This window comes from Trichoplusia ni, chromosome 5 (assembly GCF_003590095.1).
Source record: "Trichoplusia ni isolate ovarian cell line Hi5 chromosome 5, tn1, whole genome shotgun sequence".
NCBI classification, from domain to species: Eukaryota; Metazoa; Arthropoda; class Insecta; order Lepidoptera; family Noctuidae; genus Trichoplusia; species Trichoplusia ni.
The window spans coordinates 1,414,286-1,427,934 of record NC_039482.1 but is presented as its reverse complement, the minus strand read 5'-3'; the positions used below and the strand labels follow the sequence as shown (position 1 = coordinate 1,427,934).

At 35.2% G+C, this 13,649-nt stretch overlaps 1 protein-coding gene across 1 annotated transcript; it reads left to right on the top strand.

Moving 5' to 3' along the window:
* Nucleotides 1-11,433: 11,433 nt before the first annotated feature.
* On the top strand, nucleotides 11,434-12,727 carry LOC113493864. The gene is made up of 2 exons (XM_026871896.1): nucleotides 11,434-11,475; nucleotides 11,992-12,727. Exons 1-2 carry the CDS (start codon nucleotides 11,434-11,436, stop codon nucleotides 12,502-12,504), a joined length of 555 nt encoding a protein of 184 aa, XP_026727697.1. The 3' UTR covers nucleotides 12,505-12,727.
* The last annotated feature ends 922 nt before the right edge of the window (nucleotides 12,728-13,649 follow it).

Here is a 13,649-nt window from a genome sequence, read left to right as displayed (position 1 = left end):
GACGGATTAAAACTACCACGAAACCAAATTGAATTAAGTTTACAAATAAACTTACTCATAGGTACGAATAGTTCACAAATACAGGATGTGTTTCATTGGTGTAATTTAAATTTAAGTATATTGTATCGACGAAAAATGTTCTGAAAATTAAAATGTATTTTTTATTAAGAAACTCATCAATTCCACATGTCCGTTCCTTTTCATACATAATTGACTTTGACGTTGATTAACTTTAAAGTTCCATAAAGGCATTAAAAATGATTTAATTAGGGACAAAAACTGTACTTGCTCGTTCAAATAACTGTAAGAATATATTCAAAAAGATATGTTGATAAACACTGTGTCTATTCGAGAATGTACACATTTACGAGCGTTAACAAAGTAATCTGGAACGTAGCCGAAGGTTACGATAGGACAGCTGATACATACAAAATTATTACGCTGTGACGTTCAGTCCGGTCTAAATATAAAATACGTTTCACCGTTTATGAAATATATCCATACGTTTATAAATAGATTCGCCTAATAAGTCTTGCGACCATCTTGCGACATTACGATTGTAGGTTAATAAAATTACAGTCAACAGTCTATATTTAATGTTATGAGCTGTTGAGACAGGTGTGCACGTGGCTGTGAACATGCGCGACTGGTGCAGGTGTTTAGCGCATTATATGACGCTAAGAGCTAAGCAGCCATGTATGAGTAATTCTAATTACCTATTCGCCTTCAGAATAGTTCCCTGTAATCTTTGATTTGTACGGTCGATGAAACGTGAGTGGACGACTGTGATTTGAAATGTTATTCGTTTAGTTTATTTAGTAGTTCATGTAATATTTTGTATATTTTTGATAATTTGCCTTGAAATGGCATTTAAATTTTGTTGATTACACTATTTGGTGTTTATAAGAGACATATTTCAATCAAAGAAAAACAAAACTAACCAAACCGTTACCACTTCATTTAAATACGTAAAATGAGACATCATTTCAATTTTCAACAATTTCTAGCCTCATTCATCATTTTGCTAATAAACCCAGGGACATGAACTAAATAATAGTTTAATACTTAGTAAAATAAAATACGTTCGCGGTACAGTAGACCACTAAACCCATTAACGTTATTAGGCTTAGTTCCGATGAGCGTCTGGATTCCTTAACGCTCGGTTAAAACGCTTTCATAAAACACGTTGTTTTAAATGCCTTTGCATAATTTAAAGAGGTCGCTGTATTGTAGAAGTGGGTCCCGACAACGCTTGTCAGTGTAGACTTAGCTTTATGGGACGCGCACATAAAATAGAGGTAAAGTGGGCACTAAAGTTATTGTCTAGGAATTGAGAAAGAATGTTTATTTTATTGTTATTGCTGTTTGTTCTAGCTAGTTTAGATACAGTATTGTAGACGATTAGGTGAATAAACAACTTTTATTTTATTTATTATTTATTTATTTATAAATTGGCGATTTCCATTTATTATCTGGAATTATTCACGATTCTCTTTTCAATGGACATCAAAAAGGAAATGGTTCTAGGTTTTTCTTGTTTGTTACTTCGGAACTTTGGACTAGATGAACCAGTTTAATTAAATCATTTAACGCGACGTTACTGACATTTTGTCCATAAAATTTAATCGATTGCAGCTCAGTAGTTTTTTACTTGATTGTTGTATGTTATGTTGTTTAAACTAAAAATAATTTTGATTGTAACGAGACATCGTCAAATCTCTGAAAAAAATAAATAAACGAGACATGAAAACTAATAACTCACACTAAGTCTACGACCATTCAATAAAATGTAAATATATTTTATTTTCCAAGATCATTACATACACATTTTGATATGTTGACACACAGTATATAATGTGCTATAAAATAATTTGATGTGGTTGAGAATACGCATCATTAAAATGATATATAGTTATTCAACAGAGTTAATCTGCTTTGGAACATTTGAAATCATTGATATTCCGTTCCTTTGATATAAGAAAATTATAAAGCTTATTTTAAATTATATTATATAGGTACTAGTGTATGCCCGGTTCACCTACGTAATTCTTGGAAGTTTGTGTTTCGTCGTTGTAGAGTATCGGTATTCATTTAGATTTTAAATTGTCATATTTTGTTACAAACACGTAAATGTTTACAAATTTTTAATACAATAGAAATGTCTAATCCCCTTTCTATGATCGTTTCTTATTGAACCTTTATAATACATTTTCTTAAATCATCAGCATTCATCTATAACTTAAAGATTAAGTTCGAATATATATAGGTTCATGAAGGCAGCATTAGCAATTAATTACATCATTGATTTGATGGACATCTTCACAAAACGATGTCATAACGTTTCAAAAATTATGTAATTATGACCGTTTTACAAAGAATACTTATTGAAGCAAACTTGTTAAGCGTACATATCTATACTAATATATAAAGCTGAAGAGTTTGTTTGTTTGAACGCGCTAATCTCAGACACTACTGGTTCAAATTGAAAAATTATTTTTGTGTTGAATAGACCACACATCGAGGAAGGCTTTAGGCTATAAACCACTACGCTGCGACTAATAAGAGCGAAGACACAATGGAAAATGTGAAAGAACAGGGCAGGTATAAATCATAACTTACCTATATCTTCTACCCACGGGGACGAAGTCGCGGGCAACAGCTAGTCATTCCATAAACCCAATGTTTCTTAAAATCTATGAAACATTAATATTTGCTCAGGTATATGTATAAAGAGTTAAATTTTAATAGTAATTTTCAACTCCCTTTCGCAAATAAATCATAACGTCTGCGAGTTACAGACGGCCGGTATTCCCTACAGACAATGAGGGATGGTTGCCATGACAACCGATCGCTTAATCACCACTGCGCGGGTCTAATTAGCCATGCACTGAAGTAATACATAATCTTTTAGGGACATAATTTGTCTTTGAATATGAATGCTACTAAAATTAATAAATCCTAACATCCTTGTTAAAATATCGTTATTAACTCAGGAACTAAGAGTACCTTAATTTCAGTCGGCGAACGTAAAATTATAACTTTTCTATAACAAACCTTCATACACTAAACTTATTTAATACTCATTATATGAAGTTATAGTTAAATATTGAAAGTTACTATAATGCAGAAAAACGAGGTGAATTGGTACAAGATGCATTTTAAACGTGTTCAATAATTTCAAATTGATTCATTAATAAACAATCGTCAATAACTTAAGCCCATGGAACATGAAAACATGATACTGGATAATCATTTTAAAATGAAAACAAGCACAAATCCCTTAATAGTTTGATCAAAATAGTGCAAAAGCTCACGCACAGCGCGTCGCGCAAAGAGCCTGAAACCTCCCCAAACACTAGTACGTGCAATTACACAAGTTTCGCAGACGCATCTCTGTAATACTTTAACAATATTTGCGCCGATATTACAGGCTGTGCTTGAAAAGCATTCTGGTGAATTACCAGTTGTTTGTTTGAGCCATAGGCAGAGCAAACAGTTGCTATTTACAAGCATAATAAAACAAACCGAACCAGACTATGTTTACGGGTGTTATTTGAGTTTGGTGTAAATTAAACAAGTACCGGTCGAGTATTGCTGGACGACGAGCAAACAAGGACTCGTCCGCGAACAATAACGAAAACAATTGACGAGCGGTTATCATAAAAATAATAGAGATCCGCCTAACGTGCTCTGAACGCATATTAGTCAGTCATTGATATACCTGCCATAAAGCAGATTAATCAGATACAGTAGCAATAATACTGATTGCATCAAACAGTGTCAATGTTGCTCTAATGCCATAGAACGCAGCGATCCGCATTCTGTGGCAAACATTTGCCATTCGCCAAACATCTATAGGGTAATATCTTAATGTGAGATTATATCAACTAAGTCCCTTTGCCGTCGCAAACAGATTAGATTCCTTGATAAGATACATCTAGACAGAGATTCCTATCGTTGCTAATATTGAAATATAGCTTTGTCGTCTGTCATTATAAAACGCAACTTTGTTAGAAATTATATAGCGCAGTTTTTCATGAAATAGATACAAAGATATTGATTGCTTCAATTTCAAAAGAGAGATAGGAAATACTGGCATTATTAAAAAAGCACTGAGCTTAAATAAACCATGGCATGAAAAATAAATGCAGTAATGTTCACTTCATGAGTACCACTTACCTCGCCACATTTACGTCCATCATTGCAAGGTATTTTCCAGTAAAATGGAGTTCAACTGTCCACTCTGTAAACTGTCATGTCTTTCGTTAAACGAATCATCTAGTTGTTCCAACGTCGAGCAGAGAAAAATGTAGATAATTTATGTATAAAGAAATTTGAACCGTATGCTCTTTACATTTTAGCACTCTATTCCTTCGGCTGTTTTAAAATAGTTTTACAAGTTGATGAGAACACCTCCTCGTAAAACATGCTTACATATTCAGCGTTTTAAATAAAACAGTGACGAAATTTTTATAATAACATTATAATATAAATTTTAATTTTATTATGGTAGTTATTACATTTTTGCACAGGAGTTTTTTTTAGTTAGGGCAGATTTAACAAAGTGATGTCGAGTTTCCAACTAGTTCTTTAATTTGAACGCTTCGAAAGTGCCAGAAAAAAGATTACTTGAAATGAAAACTCTTTGACTTCTTAGCTTTCACACACAAGCGATTGGAAATCCTAGAAATAGATACTATGGAGTAAGAATGGAGTATTATCAGTCGGGTGAAGCCCGTTCGGTTTAATTTGAATGTAGTCGATGCGACGCTCGTAACCAAAATCAATGAAGATATTCAATATATTCAATTCCTCAGTCCTTTGGTACGGTGCCGGCTGAATCTCTGAATTTCAACGCGAAGGCAAAATATCTCCAGAGAATTCATGTGAATGTATCTTCATATTGTTTTAGATGGAGTCCTATACGGAATGGTCGTCGCTATGAATAACCTAATCATTCTCATCTTGTGCGCCAAGCTAAGACGTTTCATTAGTCACGGCGGAGTCTAAGACAACATTTACATCTCCCATCATTTATTATGTGCAAGAATCTACGAACATACTTAAATAGACAAATAAGCTCTCAGTTGCTTCGGAGAGATTTAGTTTTAGAATAATTCAACCAATAGGAGACTACATTTATGTTAAACCTTTTTTTATTCTATCAAAACTTTATAAACACTCCTAAAAAAATCACTTAAATAAAATACGAATCCGCTGTCAAAGTATTGAAATAAGCAACGTTCCACATGAAAAGTCATGGCAATAACTTCACAAGGAAAGATGTCTTCATGTCAGTGGACATGAAAATTGCACGTAAATCAAAAATACTTCGACAGACAGGTTCCTTCAGACGTTCAAAGGCGGCTGAATATCAAATGACGTAACTTCAGAGCGAGAGTAACGTTACTTGCAAGAAAGCTCGTTATAGGGAATCAAAGATGCAAGGAAATATAGCAGACAGGCTATTTTGGAAGCTAGCTTACTTACCAGTATTTATAAACGTACACAGGGTGATTAAATACTCAAATACATGTATACAATCCGCAGAGATATATTTACAACACCTGAATCACCCTGTATAATGTTTTATTGTCGAATAAAGATTGCTGCATTGCTGTAAAAGCAATTTTATGATCAAACATTCCGTAGGAATTGGTAAAATTTTAAGCTTACGATTTTTTTTATTTTATCTTCTCTGTCTTTCTTTTTCAAGCTCTCTCCGACAAAATAATCTGTACTGATTAAAAATTATTTTAAGATTAAAGTATCGCTTTTGTTTTGAAATAAGAATACTATTATCACTGGCCAGTATATTCTAAAGAATGGTTAAACAAATTTTGATTTCAAGTTTTCTATTAGTTTTTTTTTTCTAATCAAAATGCGATTCCACTGCCTATAGGACCAGAGCTATTTAATAACATAAAAACATTTATTTTATAAAGCAAAATAAACATAAATACTCATACAAATTCCTGACTCATATTAAAGGGAATATTCATTTACAATGCTGTATTGTTCTGAACTTGTAACAATGCAATGTACCTTAAAACAGACGAATATTAGTCTGTAACAGATCCTAAAGGCTTTCGCTGAAGCACGTTCAACCTCAACCACGTTACAGCCTGTTTAAGCCCCATTTTCAGTCTCAATTAATTTTCCTTTAGAACACATGAAACAAAACCTACACAGTTATGATAATTAAATACTCAGACATGATTATAATTATAAAGAAGACTTCAATTTGGAATGATTTGATTTTGCTGTCTTATTATTGATTAAATAAACTAAAATTAATTTTATGTTAAGCGATACTATTTTTGTAAATCGTTTTAATGTTATTTGATTAGATATTTTTACTTCTACATTAATCGCCTACACGATTAATTAATTGGCAGCACTGTAATGGGTTCTATTTTTTTATCGTGGTATCGAGATTAATTTATTAAAAAAATACTTGTAAAAATAAAACCTTTTTAAAAGGTCGAACTATTTCATATTATTTGTTTTGATAAACATCAGATGATGTAAAACATTAAAGGACGTCACAAAACCGGTTGTTGTTCAAATAAATTCTAAATTTAAATTAGCGATTTCGTTCTTTCAGTTTCCGTTCACGTGTGCCAGTATTTTATGAGGATTTACTCAGTTTCTTTTTTCAATTCATCGATAGCTTGTTTAATAGCAATGAGTATTAATTAGTATTAATACATGCTGTTCAATCATTCAATCCAGATTAGTCAATTAGACTAATTTGATGAAATGATAATCGTGAATTTATCTTCAAACAATGTTGCATTCATCCAATCTGCTATGATGTAATGCTGATGTACCCAACATTTAACGTATATAATAATGTATATAGTCCTTATACGAATTATAATGATTGTTGAGTAGGAGGTATGGCTGGAATCAAACGATAATTGTATAAAAATGTAACTTACCGTTATTTAATTAAGACCGTGTTTACGTTGGTTCTAAGAAAATGCCTTAAAACTCGATAACCGAACTATTTGATTCTATTTGAAAAACAAAAACGGCGAAAACGAACGCGCTAACGAAACCTTATAATAAAACGATTTTTTTACAACTCGTGACGCAAGGTTCCGACAGTCGCTGACTGTACCTATATTTGTACTTGTAACTATTAAACTAATTGCCTTACAGTGCAAATAGTATCAACAATATTTCGAAAACGATCGACGTTATTCAAATACTCTGAAAGGTCACAGAACACGATAATTTATCGGGAATTCATATGAAATGTAAACCGCACACGATGGATTAACACGAAGCGAAACGCTAGCAAATAACTTTAGATACATTGTTCCATATTAATAGAATCAAAATTCTACAAACAGTTGAGGAATTTATTTATGAATTAATTACCAGAACGTCAGACACATTGGGACAAGCGGTATGCAGCCGTGAACGGGTATTGGTTGGTTAGTCTAATATGCGCCATATTTCAAATTTGGTCACAATAATGGCGGATGATTTGTATTTCTGTACACCAAAGACATTAGTTTGGTTTATTGTAAATTCGTTTTCTATATGTAGCCACACTAAATGTATGGGAGAATATTTTTGGTAATTTTCTTCTGCTATTCAGGATAGAGATCTAGGAATCTAGAAGTTCAAAAGAGTTTACAGTCTTTCAATTGATGCGTCCACCTATAAACATGCCTACATACATACATTTGTTAGCAGGAGTAGGTTTTCCACACAGACACAAACAGTTGAATTTACGAAAAAAATCGTGTAAATTTCTTGTCTTAAAAGGGAGCAATTTAAGATTTGACATTTTAGATTTGGGCATCTTATTCTGCAAATATAATATAGTCATCGGTGTGCAAGACTAACCTTTTACAGTTAATATGTATAGCCATACATAAAACGCGGTGGCTCGGTATCGTCTACGCAGCCATGTCGTCAGCCAAACTTACTTAGATAACACCTCAGTGAGCAAAGGCTCTGTGAATTCAAAACTATTCAGGCATTTACGAAAAAATCGCCCGAGTAAACCATACACATTCAGATGCACTTATATTTTTGTACTAAGATATAAATATATAAGAAACATCGTTTGTTTCGTAGTATTTTTTTTATTTCGGGCGAACAGATAAAAATATAGAATTTCTCCAAGGAGGTTGCAAGATAATTTCAAACTGATACAATAGCCGAAAACACAGTTGATGTTCTGTAAAAATAGCTATATCAATGACCTATTAATCATTTACCGCGGATTTTAACATTGTTTTTTAATCTCTGTATTAGCCATTCATACCTACCAGATCGGTTAATGCATACAGTTGTAATTCCCATAATTAAAAACAGGAGTGGAGATGCCTCGGATATATCAAATTACAGGCCGATATCTTTAGCCACAATAGTGGCCAAAGTATTGGACAGTCTGCTTGACCAGCACTTGAATAAACATATCAACCTCCACGACCAACAATTTGGCTTCCGGACAGGTTTGTCAACAGAGAGTGCTATCATGTGCCTCAAGGAGACTGTTCAGTACTACGTGACCAGAAAGACGCCGGTGTATGCTTGCTTTTTGGACCTGTCAAGGGCGTTCGACCTCGTTTCTTACAGAAAGTTATGGGAAAAGTTGGAAGATGAAACGTCTTGTAACCAGGAGGTTGTGTCCTTATTGAAACATTGGTACAACAATCAGACTAATGTAGTGAAATGGGCTGGGGCGTCATCAGCAGTGTACAGGTTGAATTGTGGAGTGAGACAGGGTGGCCTGACCTCACCCAGACTCTTCAACCTGTATATGAACGGACTTATTGGTGAGCTCAACAGTACCGGCGTCGGATGTCACATAGACGGTGTTTGTGTTAACAACATAAGCTACGCAGACGACATGGTGCTGTTGAGCCCTTCAATGGCAGCGTTAAAAAAGTTAGTTAGAATATGTGAAGTGTATGCGGAGGCTCATGGACTGAAATACAATTCGAGAAAGAGTGAGATTATGATATTTAAGGCTAGCAACAAAAGTTATGCAACAGTTCCTGTCACCTTAAGTGGTAGCGAGTTGAAGCAAGTCTCGAATTTCAAGTATCTCGGTCACTGGGTCTCCGAGGACTTGAAGGATGATAAAGACTTGGAGAGGGAACGTAGGGCGCTGGCGGTCAGAAGCAATATGTTGGCCCGCAGGTTTCGGCGATGCAGTGATTCGGTAAAAGTGACTTTGTTTAAAGCCTATTGCCAGTCATTGTATACGTGTTCTCTGTGGGTAAACTATACGCGGATGACGTACAACGCCCTGCGTGTACAATACAACAATACATTTAGGACGCTGCTCAGGTTGCCGCGGTTCTGCAGTGCCTCGGGCATGTTTGCTGACGCGCACACTGATGGTTTTAATGCCATCATCAGAAAACGCAGTGCTTCACTTCTTCACCGAGTGCGGACTAGCACCAATAGCGTCCTAAACGTATTGACTGATAGGTGGGACTCTCAGTTGCTTAGACACTGGTTAAGCCTTCACACTGTGTTGTAATTTGTATTTTATTTTATTTCTTTGATGTTTTGTGTTACCTACTTTTTATATGGACCTGGTCTGAAATAAAGATTTATTATTATTATTATTATTATTATTAAACATTTAAAAAGCAATTTTACCGAAAAGCCTTTAACATTGTTAAAAAATGTTGTTAGTAAATGCCATAGGACTCCACAGTCAAGCTCTCTGAAGTTATAACGCTTCCCTTTCAGACAATAATGGCGTGGTGGCCGGAGTTTAAAACCCTATAACTAATCACGACTCTCGTCTGTACAATATTACGTTAGAAAACTTTCTATCAACGGCTACTGCACCTACACTTTCATTTAAGGTTTCTCTTTGAATTAGGTTAGCATTCGTTTTTGGTCTTAAAACCACAAAATGCTAACTTAATTTACCGATGAAAATTACCTCAATTTTATAAATGTAAAAATGTTCCATTAATCTCTGTGAAACTAGAGGCTTTAACTATTTGGTATTTACTTTTATTCCTTCACACATTTATTTAATTCCTGCCTTATACTCTTAAAAGCAGGAAGATGGTAAACCCAGTACACGAAACTGATATGTTTATATTACATAATGAAATTCAAACACACTTAGTGAACACCTGAATATAGATTGTTCACAATACCAAACTCGAACTATCGACAATTGTGGTTTGGTACTCCGACACTTCCACTGACACGGCGGGCCATCGCTGTTCCAATTCAATTAGTTTAGCACTGATACTTCTAGCTATTCAGATACAGATCTAATTGTTACTTATTTAAGCTATTACAGATACAGTAAACAGGAGTTAATTTTCGTTTTGGTATAAACTAATATCAGTACTTGGGCACAGGTCTCTTTCCTCATGGTTAGCTTGAAAATTGATCATCTCGCCTTTCTCACGATGTTTTCTTTCGCCGTTTGTCGGCGGTGTCTTAAAATAATTAAGAAAGTACATATATCTAAGATTTGACCACCAATGTGTCTTACATTGGTACTTTTCCTGCGTTGGGATTGGCGAAGCAAATCCATCACTAGGCCACGACAACAGTTTTCAGTTGCCAAACAATTAATAAAAGAGATCAACACCTTATCAAATGTACGGCTAACCCGAAAAAAACAATGGAAGCTGAGCAAACAACAATTGTCAAAACAACATCCTTGAATCTATTAAAAGTCTGTCAACTGCCATATCACAATCATATCGTGAAACCGAATCGGAACGATTTATAATGGGCCGTCATTCATGTTTCACTTTTCTTCGGTTCTACCTGTGTCTACGCCAGTCGAAGCCGCCTTAACAGAATTGATGGCATCGAACCAAATCGAACATAGTGAAATCGAATTTCATTCCATCCATCCTATACCAAAGTTCTACTATTTACAATGGCCGATGAATTAATGGAAATTAGATTAAATTGAAACTATTCGTATTATTCTAATCATTTTCCTCACACAAAAATGGGAAATTCAGTACGGCGCGGATCACTCGCGGTCAATACAATGACATAATATAATGTACATACAATTATTGGGGTAGCAAATGCATAAGACAATGGAAATAGTTTCAATTACCTTTCATTAACCTCTCAGGTCTCAATAACCTCATAGAAAAATATTACCGACCTCTAACGTGTACAATCCGTAATTGAACAAAGGGTTAAACACACACACTCACGAGGCCCTCAAAGTGCATGAATAATGTTCATAAATAGGTGCAACCTTTAGTAGCTCGTTACTGCGGCACGTTAGTCTAATGCAAAGCCATGTTTACATCAAATAGAATAAAAAACCGTTCCCCGAACTCGCGCTAGTCATTACCTGAATGCACGTACATTTACGCAGCAAGATATATACAGAGACCGCTACCTTGTTTTGTAGGATCTAATGGATTCTTGTAAAGTAACTAGATGACTTAATAAGTCATGGCAGAGAAAACTAATCTGTTGAACAAGCTGCCTGGAAATGTTTGTACAAGTTGCATAATTGCCTAAGAATTTAATTCTAATATAATTCTTATTATTTTAACAGAGTCCACTTAGTCTTTTAGTTAATTTAAAGCTTCTGAGATGTTTTTGTCAGGCTGTGAATCTAAATAATTTATATTGTTTCGAAGTTAAATTTAACAATGAGTTACCGTTACACACATGTCGGATCGTCAGTAGTGTGACCGAAATAGCTCGGCAACGTCGGCAGATGATAAGACTGCCAACCCAAATGACTTGAGCCACTCGAATCCCAAACACATTTTTATTACATGCCATTATGACGTAATCGAGATGGTTTACAGAGTTATTGCGAAAGGGAAATTAAATACAGCTGCTATGCAATTGAATGATGATTATTCAGGTTTCGTTCAAATAAAAGTTGTCACTGATGCAGTATTCTTAACTAATCTATGTAACATTGTCTCCCGTTTCATAAATAGATTTTGTTAAATTTATTCTCTTTTATACGAATAACTCTTGAAATGTCTGCTACAGTTTCTAACACGATGTATTTATCATTTCCAGATCACAGAGTCACTCAAGCGTCTGCGCGCTGGCAAAAAGACATCACGTTTCTCTGAGGACATTGACTTCGAGAGCAACGTCTCCAATCTTGAGAACCGCATGAGGATTTCCGACAAAATCCTTGAGAGCGTCGGCATCGGCCAGTCTGAGGTCAGCGGTGCCAGGAGAGCGCTGCAGGAGAACGAGGAACGCACAGAGAAGAGGATCGCGCGCAGGCTAAACGAAGAAAACTCACTCACAAAGTGGACCGCGATCAAGTCCGACGATGAGACCGCCGCCGCACAGCGAGCGAAGGTCACGAGAGCGCGCCTCACTGACTTAGAAGACGAAATGAACGAGCTGAACGAAAGGACCGCGTTAAGGGAAAAGCGCGCCGCTCGCCTGCGGGCCCTGGTCGCCGACTCCGAAGCCACCGACTCCACCGTCGCCTCTTCCAAGATCACCATCAGATCCGAGAGGGAAAAGAAGCAAGTCACTTTCTAAATAACACCGCGACCCTCGCGCAGCTCCCTGTTCTAACGACACGTTTTAGAACACGACGAGTTCTGGTTTCGAGATAGATAAGTTTGCTAGAATGTGTTATCCTGCATTTGTCTATGTACAATGTTCGAAGTTGATGTCTATTTTATATTTGGATAGAATAAAATGCTATGTATTACCCTGTTTTCTATTTATTAAAGAATTAATAGAATAATTTTACATTGAATTATTTTCTTTTGTTTTGTTGTTTATATCTCTGAACAAATATAAAATATGTATGTAACGTAAAGTGATTAATAACAGAAAATTAAAATCAATATTCAAAAGTCCAAAATGAAGAAAATAAGAGAATATCAGAATATCTGATAAAACGGCAACGCAAATCAATATCTGTCAGAATTTTCAAACGGATAGAGTCAGTTGTAATATTAAGCAAACGATACCACTTTGGCGGTAAACCGTTTAGACTGAAAACACCTATACGATACCCTTTATTAATACTGAGCCCATGAAATGTACTTCAATAGAGAGAATGCGTCCGAAATCCTCGTTCACCAGGATTCCAATATACGCCTAATCCTCTTTACCTATAAGCGTTCATAAATGTTTTGATTGAAGGCTCAATATGTTGATGTGATTTCATCAGATGACTATTTCCACTCAAATCCTAATGGCAATTAATGTTTCTCAGTATTATCTGAAGACTTGCAAGGCTTCTTCTCTCTTACTGCAATACAAATATTAATTTCACTCAAAACACAAAGGTTTATAAGTCAAGAAGGTTTACAACACCATTCTTGTACCCAGTTTATAATCCTGCCTACAGCACACGGTCTTCCAATAACCCAACACACACTTCAGAAAATCACTTCAAATAGAAATGCACGTAAAATAGGCACGGCGTAAAGGATTGCAGAATTTTCAATCTCGGAGCGATCGTCCAACTGACATAGAAATACTTCAGCAATAACATGTTTGCCCATATTGCTGGGCCACAACACAATGCCGTTTCTTGAGTAATATTGCTCTTATTTCTAGTGACCCAAATACACCCACGTATTGAACAAACGTGTATCAGGAGACTGAATAAAGATATCTATATCAATAATATTTCTAATCGAAAGAGAATTTTTGTGTTGAAACTTTTA

Excerpts from the sequence above, each read along its gene's own strand:
- LOC113493864 (XM_026871896.1), top strand. The coding sequence starts at position 11,434 with ATGGCAGAGAAAACTAATCTGTTGAACAAGCTGCCTGGAAAT. Across the intron at positions 11,476-11,991 it reads TGAACAAGCTGCCTGGAAAT|TTTCTAACACGATGTATTTA; the intron begins GTTTGTACAAGT and ends TGTCTGCTACAG.